The 12,748-nt window shown below is 33.4% G+C and overlaps 1 protein-coding gene across 13 annotated transcripts in view; it reads right to left on the bottom strand.

Annotated features, from left to right (window-relative positions):
- TANC2 (tetratricopeptide repeat, ankyrin repeat and coiled-coil containing 2) overlaps positions 1-12,748 on the bottom strand; it is a 341,550-nt gene that overhangs the window by 148,638 nt on the left and 180,164 nt on the right. For 8 of the 13 annotated variants that reach the window (XM_074320171.2, XM_074320170.2, XM_074320174.2 and 5 more), the window contains one exon: positions 2,765-2,875. The exons of the other annotated variants lie outside the window; for them this stretch is intronic. In XM_074320171.2, the coding sequence (XP_074176272.2) occupies positions 2,765-2,875 (111 nt within the window). The remainder of the gene's footprint in view (positions 1-2,764; positions 2,876-12,748) is intronic. 13 annotated transcript variants of the gene reach the window in all.

Raw genomic sequence — 12,748 nt, 5'->3', positions numbered from 1 at the left:
TGGTTTCAGTTCCAGAACCAAACCATACTGTTTACATGTATTTTTCTCACATTTTCTGCATACAACAAATCTGATTTGAGGAAAAGTGAAATTTAAATTAGGTATTCTAGAATCTAATGCTATATAGACTGACTCTCTCAATTTATTAGACAAATATTACGGATCAACAGCTATGTCCCAGTGTAGTTTTCCCTAGATTTTGGAGACCGAATATCAGTGACTTGCTGTGGTTTCAATCACAATTTCCTTTTACATGTAGGACAACAGTGAAAACAAGACAATGGATACACAGATAGCAGATATAAAAAGACAAACCATGAAAAATATGAGTAATGTCTCTCAGACACAAAAGCTTTATTCTTCCAACCTAAAATACAGACACCAAAAGGTTCAAGTTTAGATTAATATAGAAACAACATCCCCAATCACTCCTCAGAAGTCAATAGCAGAATGAACCCTACAGACGTCCAGCAACGTTCATTGGACAAGCATTGGATAATGCTGTAAGCAGGCTGCAGCAGCCCTGTAATCCAACTGGTTCTCCAAGTGTGGAACCCCAACCATAGGTTTCAGCATGACCTGGGAATTTGTTACAAAAGCAAATTCTCAACTCACCCCAGGCTAACTGAATCAGAAATTCTGAGGGTGTGCCTAGCAATCTACATTTAACAAGTCCTCCAGGTAATTGTGAAGCATGGGAAAATTTGACAACCACGATCTAACCTGCGGCTTATAATGCTGCCTTTGTGAAATACACCATGTTCCTAAATTTGTTTGTGATAATGAATAAAGCCGGTGGGCCAGAATGTATCAGAATACTAGCGTTAAATGCATTATTATGTATAAGTATACAATAAAATTTGTTCTTTTATTACATCCTGTGTAAGAAAATTTTTTAAAAAAAGGATTGCTATTTTTCTTCAGTGTGTACTGAATTCATTTGTTTATTGTTAATTTTGGGTACTACGTAGAACATAATAGCTTCAACTCTCAGGTCACTATTCTTATCTCAGTAGAAACTTATTTCCAAACAGTTAAATAACTTTATACTTTATTATAAAAGAGCAAATCACTAAAAAGTTTCTATGCTTTAAACCTGTTTCAGATAAGAAAAGGAGAGCCTGCAGAGGGTGGCAATGAATATTCTGGCAAAATGTTCAGTTTCTTCCTGGCTTTCTGAAAATCTTAACTAAGGTTTAGCTTGGTTCAATTCCAATTTAGAAAAAAAAAATTCCATGCTTAAATAATATACGTAAATAATAATGAGGATTTTTCATAGTGCCTCAGCAATGGCATTCCAACAAACAGCAGCTACCTTGCTTCTTGACAATAACAACAACTAGATTAGATTATGGCTGTCAGAGGGGCAATCAGGAAGTGAAAGAGTTGTCTCCAGACAATCATTCTGACTTGCAAATCTGGAAAAGAAAAGGCCTCTGACAAGGTTTCTCTTCCAAAACTCAATGCAGAAATGGGAAATTAGTGCATTTATTTATTTTACTTTTTTACACTAAAATTTGCATGAACAGACGCAAAGCACAATATCCCACTGCCCAAGAAGTGTGATAATACCTTTTCAAACCTGAAAAAGATTCTTCTAACAAACGTGCTACGGTGCCATTTAAAGAGCTATTTTGTTCCTTTTAGAAAAAGAAAAGCTGGTTCCTAATACATAACTGTGACTGACTTAAAAATAAACAGTAGATGAAGCCCAGGGTTCTGCACTCTGAACATGAAATCCCCAAGTGTTTTAATATTCAAAACTGATTCATAAACTCAAATGTCTCTGATTAGGTTTGGCCCATGTCTTTACCTTTTTTTTTAAAAAACATGTCTTATCTGTGTTCAGAGGTACATTATCCTACATTTCAGATGAGAGCTACTGACATTTTCGCTAGAACTAGAAATCATTTTATTCTGCTGACCCCTAATGCTATAAATATATAGTGGTTGCATTCACTGTGGTTTAAGATCAATTTTAATGAGCAGGAATAAACATAAGACCTAAAACCACGTCTTCTAATGCCCTTTACTAAAGCTGTAATCTGTATACTCAGCTAGAGCTGTGAACATTTCTGACACAGCTCTATAGACTCACTGTAGAGTGAGTGTAAAGGATGTTGCCAGGCAACTCATCTAAGTTTGGAAGAATCTAAGCATTGATAATGAGTCTGTCTCAGTTTGGCTCCCACACAAGAAGGGTTTTAGCGAACTCCCACATGTGCTTACAGGCCATTCATGAGAAGAGATATTTCTAAAAGTGAGTGTCCAGGAGTCCAAATGAGGAACCTATAATGTTTCTTTTCTAATTCAAGTTTAATGTCTCCAACATCACTACTATTTTCTATAACTGTCCTGAAATCCAATAGGGATTAGGCAAAATAGGTCATATGTAGAGGGCTAGTGCTGAACGAACATTTTTATTCATATCTTTATTAACATTCCTGTTTGCACATGGCCAAAGCAAAATGTCTTCAAGTGTCTCAAATCATGAAAATCACCTGAAAACTATCTACCAAAATTATTTTAATTATTTTGAAAATTATCTTTGAAATTCTTTTCAATACTTACTCTCATTATAATGATAGTCAAAAACAGTGTTCAGTAAAAACTATGCTCTAATAAGGAAAAAATGTCATCAGGTGCAGAAGAGATAATAACGGGTATGTTTTTATGAATAGGATACATGCAAAATACTGCTCTGCTGGATGGGCCTGATCTGAACCTTCCTCTTTCAAAGCAGACACTTCGCATGCAGGCTTACCAGGGCAGTATGCATCCACGTCCAGTTTCTGAGCTGAAGTGAGGGTTGGTGAGCCAAGCTCGGATTCTGGAATTCGTGGGCTCTCAACAAACTTTGCTTTCCTCAGAGGGGCTAAAGACAAAAAAAAGAGACAGAGAGAGGGAGGAAAGGGGGTGGGGAAGAGAGGGGAACAGAAAGGAAGGAAGGAAGAAAAAGGAAAGAGAAACAGAGGGAAAGAGAAGGGAAAGAGAAACATAGAGGGGTCATGAGTAAGGGGAACAGCAGGCAACAGATGGAAGCACTTAAATGAACGACACTCTGTCAGACTCAGATCAGGTTACCCTATTTTTTGTGCCAGAAAAAAAAATCACATTCTTCATAGAGGAGATGGGTCTTGTTAAAAAGTCACTGCAAACTGAAAAAGCTAAAATCTAATATTCAAAACTATGAACATGAGTTGTAATTGTCTATAACCTTTAGCTATTTTCTCTCTATAAAGTAAAGAGCTTTCTTATTTTGCCTTCCTTTGCCATTAATTACAGGTATTAACTGAGGAAAGCATAGGACTAAGTTTTAAGATTTTGTTTACAATAATTATAATCAAAGGTTGTCATTATCCAGAAACAACTATAACACTCAGTTGTGATAAATACTATAAGTAGAATTCATCTACCTAGCTTAACAAGGAAATCAATCACCTGACTGTTCAGCTATTGAGGTAACATGTCAAAACTGTGAGGGGACTAAGATATTAACTAGGCCATGTCAGTTTGACACTGGATGCTAAACAGATGTGATTTAGTTATAATCATGAGGTCTATCAATAATAATAATCTATGCCAAGGAATCAATTCATTTTTGTAAGGAAGGATATATAATTCACAAATTGCAAATTTTATTTATTGAAAGTTCATAAATTTTATCAATGTCAAGACACTATTGATATACAGTTAAATAATCAGTTAAATATATTAAAAGTTAAAATTATGAAGACTGCTTTGTACTTTTCAACTGAGTTCTATTACACTACAATAGGGTATTTACCATAGTATCAAAAGTATCAGTTGAATCTGAAATTGATTTGTATTAGTGTCATAACTGTAGGTGTCCAAGACATTGAGTACTTAAGATCACATTACTTTTTTCAAAAGTTTCTGCTATTCTCTAATATCCTCATACATTACTGATCCACAAGGGATTCTAAGTTATTCCTAAAAGACCCTGTAAAAACTAATACAAAACTTAGTCCTTATAATGGCCAGAATCGTCCTCTATTTTCTTTGGAGGACAGAAATAACAAAGTATTAAAAAATACAGAAAATACTTTTGAAATGTGCCAATACTCAAAACCTACAGACAACTAATTCACACTTTAAATCCTAAGATGTGTTTGTGTATTTTAAGTGTATGTTAAAAATACAAAATAAAGCCATTACTATCTCCATGGCAACAAAGACTAAGGGTGCTAACAGCACTGTTTTTGGCCAAAAATAAGTTTTGAAATAGCAGAACTCTCTCTCACCTCTGCTAAGAGTGTAATACTTGAGCCTATTTTTAAAAATCACAACCACAAATGAAGATCTCAAGTATTTATATGTATATCTGCAGGCTACTAATAGCCAATATTAGAATCTCTTTCATCATAATCTCACCAATCAATTCAAAACTAATGAAACTATTTATCCTGTACTGTTTAGTATAAGAGAAACTATTATAATTTAATTCTGAAAGCTCTTAGGTCCTTTACTAGAATTTTATTATTACATTATCATGGCAGCAGAATAATGATTTCACCTGCTGAGTTCTGACAAAGACAGCCCTGGTCCCTGCTCAAGGGACTCTATATATCTAAAAATCTTAATAACAATTTTCATAATGAAATTTGGAGCTAATAGGCAGAAATCAGCAACTTAGGGTAGACATGTAAAGAAGAAATTGAAGGATAGCAGGAGAAATTAGGGAGATCTGAGAAATGCACAAGAATTATGAGATGGAGTCAAGGGGAAAAATCAGGATCCTACAGATCCGTGAAGCTCATTGCCATGTAGACTTCTCTATTTTCCCTTCTCAGGGAATTCCAACTGAGGTTATCTTATAGCTCATAGTGGACATTGAATTCTTTTTTCTACCTTCATCTCCCCTTTATCCATGGGATACTGTACATGTCTAATAATTAATTTGAATTATTTCGTAAGGTAGATTATAATGTTGCTCTGATCCAAATTATAGAAAACTAGTGTTATCTGCAAGTCAGTCAAACACAAAAGGTACAATCACAGACCTCATAGGTTATCCAATAGTCTTAATACCGCTTGGTACAAAGCATGAACGTCAACTTGGAGATAGGATACAATATTTTGCTTGGAAGCCTAAAATTTTAATATAGTTCCTTTAAAAAAAAAAAAGGTATATAAGATGGTTCAGATGGGTAAGAGAATTCTATGTCAAAAGGGTTTACCAGATAGAAAAGAAAAAAGAAAAAGAAAAGAAGTGGTTGAAATGAGATGATGGGTAGGAGGGCTCTAAAACCAAACCAGGTATTTTATTATGATGTAAGAATAACAGGAAACTACTGTTCTGAGAAGTGATCTGAACCAACACTGAGAACATGCTTATTATGCTTGTAAGAGACTTGAGTTTGGGAACCTCACAGAGGTTGAGGGGAAGGATGCGTATTAGTACACAGCATGGGTTTAGTCAAATATTTAGGTCTTGGCTCTAGTACTTACTATTAGTAAGAAACTGAGTAAGTTACTTAGCCTAACTAAGCCTCAGTTTTCTCACAAAGTCATAGGATTGTTATGAGGCTTGTAATTCCAAGCATGTAAAGTACTTAGCACAGTGCTTGGATATAATGATATAGCTCACCTATGACTTTGTTAAGACACAGAGCAGGGAGGGTTATGCCTACGTAGAAGAAGACAGCAAGTGGTTTAAGGCATAGTATGGAGAGATAGTGTAACATAGCATAATAGTGAGAGGTTAGAAAGCTTAGGAATTAAGGGTCTGGGCTCTCAAACCAGAAAGCCTAACTCAGATTCCCATCTCTTACGCCTATTTCCTAGCTGTGAGAACCTTTCTGTGCCTGTTTCCTTATCAGCTATTTGGGGTTAATAACAGTACCTACACCAAGAGGGATGACAGTAACAATGATATCACCAATTATTTTTTTAATAATTGAGATAATGCAAAAGAATGAAGCTGGATCTTTATCTTACACCATATACCAAAAATTAACTCAAAATGGATAAAGACCTAAATGTTAAGAGTTAGTTATAAAAATCTTAGGAGTAAACATAGAAGGAAAAGATTTGAATTATAGAATTGTTAAAATAGAGAGAAACTGAAAAATTTACCTGGAAAGAGAAAACTGTATTTTAAAAAGTTTTTAACAGCTTTCATAGGCAGAATCTTACAATTTTGTAACATTTCAGTTTCTAAACATTTATTAGAAAATAAACCTTTGGGTACTATGAATTTCCTGGAATTGGGGTGGGAAAGAAGCATAAAAGGAGAGATAAATTTGTGACATTCTTTATTTCCTCCTTCTTAAACCCCAATGTATGGTGGGTTTAAAATCTGGAAATTGGTAAGAATAGCATCCTTTCAATCTATCCAAAGTCAACTATGTTTACCATAACAATACAAATATCAGTTAGTGTGTGGCTACTAGTTATCCATGACTGGCTCTCATATGAACCTTCCCTATCTCCATTGATCACAGTGAACTGCTTTAGAAAGGAGGACATCAGAATTCTTTTTATCTGAGCAGAAAAGCAACATTATGGAGTTTTACCATTTCCAAGACTAACAGCAACTATATCCACTAAAAAAAAAAATTGAAAGGTAGCTGATTATCATCAACTTATGGCATTCTGGTCCCACAGAGAAAAAGGGGCTCACTTGAACATAACACAAAGAATGCAGATGCTACCCAAATGTAGAGAAATATTCTGACTTTCAGTCTGTTAAAAATTTAGCAATTTCAGTATCAAAGTAAGTTCTTTTAAAGAAAGTACTTACCACCTATAGACTTTAATACTAACTTCCTAAAGTAACAAAACCCAAATAATTGAAATGTCATTAGTAATTTTAAATTCGTAAATAACTCATTAAAGAAGGGAACAACTAACTGTTCACTAACAATGACACAGCAAATTGCTACAGACATAATAAACAAAAGAAATCTGGGAGGGTACATTGGGCATATTTACTTGGAAGTAACAGCTTCAAAGCAATGGGTTATCACAAATATATTCATAAAGTTATCTATTGACCAAAATAAAGAGATTACGATATCAAGGGCTAAATGCTTCCTTTACTAGTATTTTCCTCATTAGAAGTTACAGTTGGGAAGTATAAACTTATATATAAATACATAGTGCTGAAGACTCTCATTATTAATCTAATTCTTCCTATTTAATTTTTCATCTTTAAGGTATGCCTATATTTAAATAATCTTGTAAAAAAACCACAACGTAACAAAGCCCTCCCCTCCCACCAGAGATGATAATATGTAATAAGCAAAAACAAAGGCATCAGGGTACATGTGAGGGATTATCATAATCATTCGACAGGATTAGGATACTTCACTAACAGGAAAATTCATATTTACTCAAAAGTGTAAATTTAATGCTGAATGAAGACCAATACTTTAAAAAGTGAGAATTATTTTCTTAGAAAATTGCATATAGCCATTTGTAAACCAGTTCCATAAAATGTGTGCAATGCGAGCTCTTCTATTCAATCAGTAAACGCTATCGTGTTCCTACCATGTGCAGAGCCAGTACTAGATGCTTCAGCAGATTCAAACATGATTAAGGCAGTCCTTGACCCGAGGGAACTGTGAGGGGGATGGGACAGAACAGGAACAGCTCTGATACAAAGCAGACAAAGCTAAGTGCCGTGAAAAAGGTACAAAACAGGGGCTATAAGGCTCAAAAAAGAGAAAAATATACTTCAGAATATCTCTCGACTCAGCACAAATTCAATAAATGTTAATTAATTCTCTATTAAAACCACAATTACAAGGTTATTTTAAGAAGCTAGTTTTAAAAAAGACTTTTTATTAAAATATAGCTAACATACAATTAAGCTAGTTTGGAAAAATTACTAATCTTGCTAATTTATCTTTTTTAAAAAAAATTTCAGTGAAGAATTTTATGGTTTTAATAGTTGAAAAGTTACCAGGGAAAAATATGCTCAGCTTATGCTTTTAAAAAGTTGAAAAAGAGCAAACTAAATATAAAATCAAGCAGAAAATGGAAATAAAGATTAGAGCAGAATGCAATAACAAATTAAATTTAATAATTAAAGACATCAATGAAAGCAGAATTTAATTCTTTAAAAAGCTGAACAAAACTGAAAAATTACTTAAACTAGACTGACAAAGAAAAACAGCAAAGATACAAATTACCAAAATTACTCATGAAAGAGGAGACATCATTATCAACTATCTACTCTCCAGAACTGAAAAGCATTATAAGGGAATGTTATGAACAACTTTATGTCAACAAATTAAGACAGCTTAGATAAAGGGACAAATTCCCAGAAAGCTACAAATGATCAAAACTGATTCATTAAGAAACAGAAAATCTAAATAGACCCAGAACATGCAAGGAAATTGAATTAGGAATTAAACATCTTCCCATAAAGAAATGCCCAGTTCCAGGTGGCATCACTGGGGAATTCTATCAAATATTTAAAAAAGAAATAATAGCACTCCTTTACAAACTCTATCAGAAAATTAGGGGAGAATTTCGGACAACATACCAATATAAGTGCAGTTACCTAAATACTCTGCTCACGACACCACAGGATGGATAGGACATAGAACTAAATCACGAGTTATCCTGGTGAGCTATAGTTTGGTGCATTGCACTGCTTCTCAAATTTCATTCATTGGTATAGCATCCTCATGATTTTTGCCACACTTTCTTAATATAAACATATTTTTCACCGAATATTTTCTTTAAATTTTGTTTTTATTTAAAGGAATTTACTTTAAAAGAAACTTTACATTACTAGTAAAATTGGAAAATCAGTATCACATGACTACGTCAATTCTAGCTAAATACCTTCATATGGTTCTGAAGTAAACTCTCTTTGTTAAAAAGGAGGATTAGCTACGTAGTATAAGCACCACATTAAAATTTTCTTAACATATTCAGAAGGATTGAAAAAGAAAAGAAAAGGGAATAACACTGTAGTTACTCCATTAGTCAGAATATGCTAGACTATGCTGTCATAACAACCTTCAAAATTTCAGTGGCTTAACACAACAAAGGTCTATTCTAGTTCACCCAGCAATGCTGGGCAACTCTCCAGGACAGCTGTCCTACAAGCAGGAGCACGGCAATAAGGGCTGCTTCAATTTTGTATCTCCACTATCCCAACATGAGCCCTCTGTGATTTTTGTGCCAGAGGAAAACAGACTATAGAGTCACCTAGTTTCCTCCCCTATCCTTTCTCTCAGGGATCACATTACCAAGCTGTCAATTGTCCAGGGTCTGAAAACAGTTGTTCTAGTGGGAGGGCAAGTCCAGCATTGGTTACTCCATCATAGTGGGAAAAAGAGGTATCGCATGACGTCTTAATTTGCCTTTTCCAGATGTTTATTATTCACAACGTGGCTGACAAAAGGCAGAACCTTTATCTTATGTACTGCTGTAGCCTTAGTAACAGTGTGGGGTACAGAGCAAGTACTATTATTTGTTAAATGAATTAATTAGCTATTTACGTTTATATATTTTTGGAGGTACAAATAATCTGTTTATGTTTTTCATACATTTAGTGATTAAGACTGAAGAGAACTGGTGATTCTAAGCCATATCCAAGGTAACTCATGAGTAAGTCTGTTCCTCCCACATAAGTTCTATTTTTATGCAATTATGTTGTACTACACAAAAGGATATACTAGACACACTAATATATAGATAGACCATATAAGCAATAAATATGGAGACAACATGGTACTCCAAAAAACAGTTACTCCAAAAAATGATTGTAATAACTTATAGGACATTCATATAAGACATTACTTGAATGGAATTTTGAATAAATTAAACAGAAATTCTCATTTCAAGAAGAAATTGAGATTAAAATCTTTGTTTACTCATACATGTTATTACAAAGAAAAAGGAAAGTTATTGTAGTGTACAACTCACGGTAAACGTCATCTCTTTACAGCAGTGAATGGCAAAACTGAGAGTATATGAAATAAAAGAAGGCAGTGTAGATTTCAATTACCTATTTTTATATCTTTGCAGATACAAATCAATAATCTGAGTTCAGAAAAGCCTTTTAAATATGCTAACGCAATACTCAAATGCCAATTAGTTTAATGGCATTAGGTTTCATTTCCATACATCTGAAGAAGCACTAGGTTTTTGATAATATAAAAAGGGAGTTCAAATTTCAAAATTTTGGATACGTTGCCTTATGTGTAATTACTGGTTTATTGATATAAATAATTCCATATATTTGTCAGGCCAACTTCTGAGTTTTAAAGTAGCTATGTAATAAAATTACATTTAAATTTAAAATATTACCTAAACATGCTTCATCACAGAAAAATTGGAAAATACAAGAAGCAAATATAACGCAATTAAAAATTATCACAATCCTACCTGTTAAAATTTCAGAGCATATGGCCTTTCCTATTATTTTATATAAAGTATTAATGCCAACAAAAGCAGCTAAAAATGACTGATGACTTCTCCTTTTTAATATACAGCTTTTGAAAGGAATACATAAGAACCTAAAAGTGGCAGTGAATTCACTTTGTAACATTTTACATGAAGCTGATGTATGATGCCCGAGAAAGGCTGTATCACTAATATGAACCTGAATATTAGCCACAGTTTTTTCCTCTAAATGACCCTCACCTCCTCAAAATATAAAATGGCTCAAACAAATCTTATGTATGTAACTTATGTACATACTTATATATGTAATTTATGAAATAATACAGAGCAGACATGTAGTATGATTGTAAGGAATGAAGCTAGATGTACTTGTAAATGTTTTAAAATTAGTTAATGTCGAGTATAGTATAATATAATATAATATAATATAATATAATATAATATAATATAATATAATATAAATACCGGGTCTTATATTAATTTTTGCTCCAAAAGATGCATTAGAGCTGATTGTCCAGATCTTATTTTCAGGGAAACATGGTACAAAGTAAAGAGGAATAGAAGCAAACAAAAATAAATCTCAAATTTAATAGTTTATAAATTTTTCTTATGATTTCTATCATTTTAATAATGTACCTCACTGGATATATGGTAAAGAGAAAATATGTAAAACATAGAAAAAATCAATGGTAAGGAAAAGAACAGTGAAGTCAGAGTTTCTATAAAATTTATCACTAAAGCTAAACGTAAGCTACCCAATGCCTAAATATTTCTAAGGGTAGAAACAAATAACTTCTGACAAAGTGTCAGTATTTATGAAAGACAAAAATCTCAAAATCCTACTGGGGAGATTCTGCTTCTATACAGCCAAGTATGCTTCTCTATCAGATGGCTCCTCACAGATAACAACTATAAACTCTAGACAGAATATAAAAAACAACTACCTCAAGGCCCTGGAGATTGAACGCAATAGAGTCTAAAGAGCTGATAACTGCAAGAAAAAACCAGATTGGGATGAGTTCCCCAACACTCCCTCCCCCCTTTTTTTTGGCTTTTGGCCTACAAGCAGATCAGTCAGCTCGACTTGGGGTCATTAAAACTATAAGAGAAAACCTACAGTGTTTGTAGTCTGACATAACAGAGTGACAGAGGTGGTGGCAGTAACAGTCACTGAAAAGTGAGGAGAGGAGGATTTTCAAAAAAGAGAGAGAACTACAGGAGGTAGCCCAGATTCTGTGTATAAAAACACCGCTCAAATTTCTGGCTGATTCCTGAACCATGCATAGGGAAGATTGGCAAACAATAAAACAAGTGAATTGAATTGATGCCTAAGAGACAGTTTTCCATTGAGTCAAACCAAGTTAATTGCCTGCTAACAGAAAAATATTAACATTCTTTGAAGGAATACGAGAAAATCCAGAGTATCCACCAAATAAAATGTCCGGGATATAATACAAAATGACTCAATACACGAAGAAACAGGAAAATGTAACCCATTATCAAGAGAAATGATGGAGACCAACCCTGAAACACTCCAGATATTGTAATTAGCAGGTGAGTAATTTAAAGCAGTTATTATAACTATTTTCAGTGAGGTAAAGGGATATGTTCTCTTAATTAAAAAATGGGAGGAAATCTCAACAGAGAAATAGAAGCTATAAAAAAGATTCAAATGGAAATTCTAAAACTGAAAAACATAATTGCTGAAATTAAGTCAGTGAATGCATTTAACAGCATATTTAAATGTTCAAACATGACAATTTAAATTACAGATATACATACATACATATATGCACATACATATATGCACAGTAAGTTGAAAATAGTTTAAAATGACAGACGAGTCAGTGAATTTGAAAACAGATGAATGAAGACTACAGAGAACAAAGGTTAAAGAAAAAACAAAAAACAAACCTCAGGACCTGTGAGATGATATCCAAAGGTCTACTATACAGAGGGTGCAAAAAAATGTATACACATTTTAAGAAAGGAAGAAACTGTATTAAAATTGTAATAATATATACCGACAACAAAAGATGAATACAAGTCATGTGTATACATTTTTTTTGGTATCCCCGATATATGCCATTATAGTCTCAGAAGAAAAGGGAAAGAAAAAAATATATATTTGAAAAAATAATGGCTAATTTCTGGAATATGTAAAAGACAAATTTTCATAATCAAGAAACCCAGAAACCCTATGCAGGATAAATATAAACAGGACCACATTAGGCCTGTCATAGTCAAACTGCTAAAAATCAATGAAAAAGAGAAAATCTTGAAAGCAGCCAGAGAAAAACAATATACAGGGGGTGCCAAAAAAAAAAAAAATGTATACACATTTTAAGAGGTATCATCT

Source organism: Rhinolophus sinicus, chromosome 12 (genome assembly GCF_057876585.1).
Source record: "Rhinolophus sinicus isolate RSI-liver-muscle chromosome 12, RSI-T2T, whole genome shotgun sequence".
Classification (NCBI taxonomy): Eukaryota; Metazoa; Chordata; class Mammalia; order Chiroptera; family Rhinolophidae; genus Rhinolophus; species Rhinolophus sinicus.
Note: the sequence above shows the minus strand (reverse complement) of the source record. Positions and strands in the feature narration are given on the sequence as shown.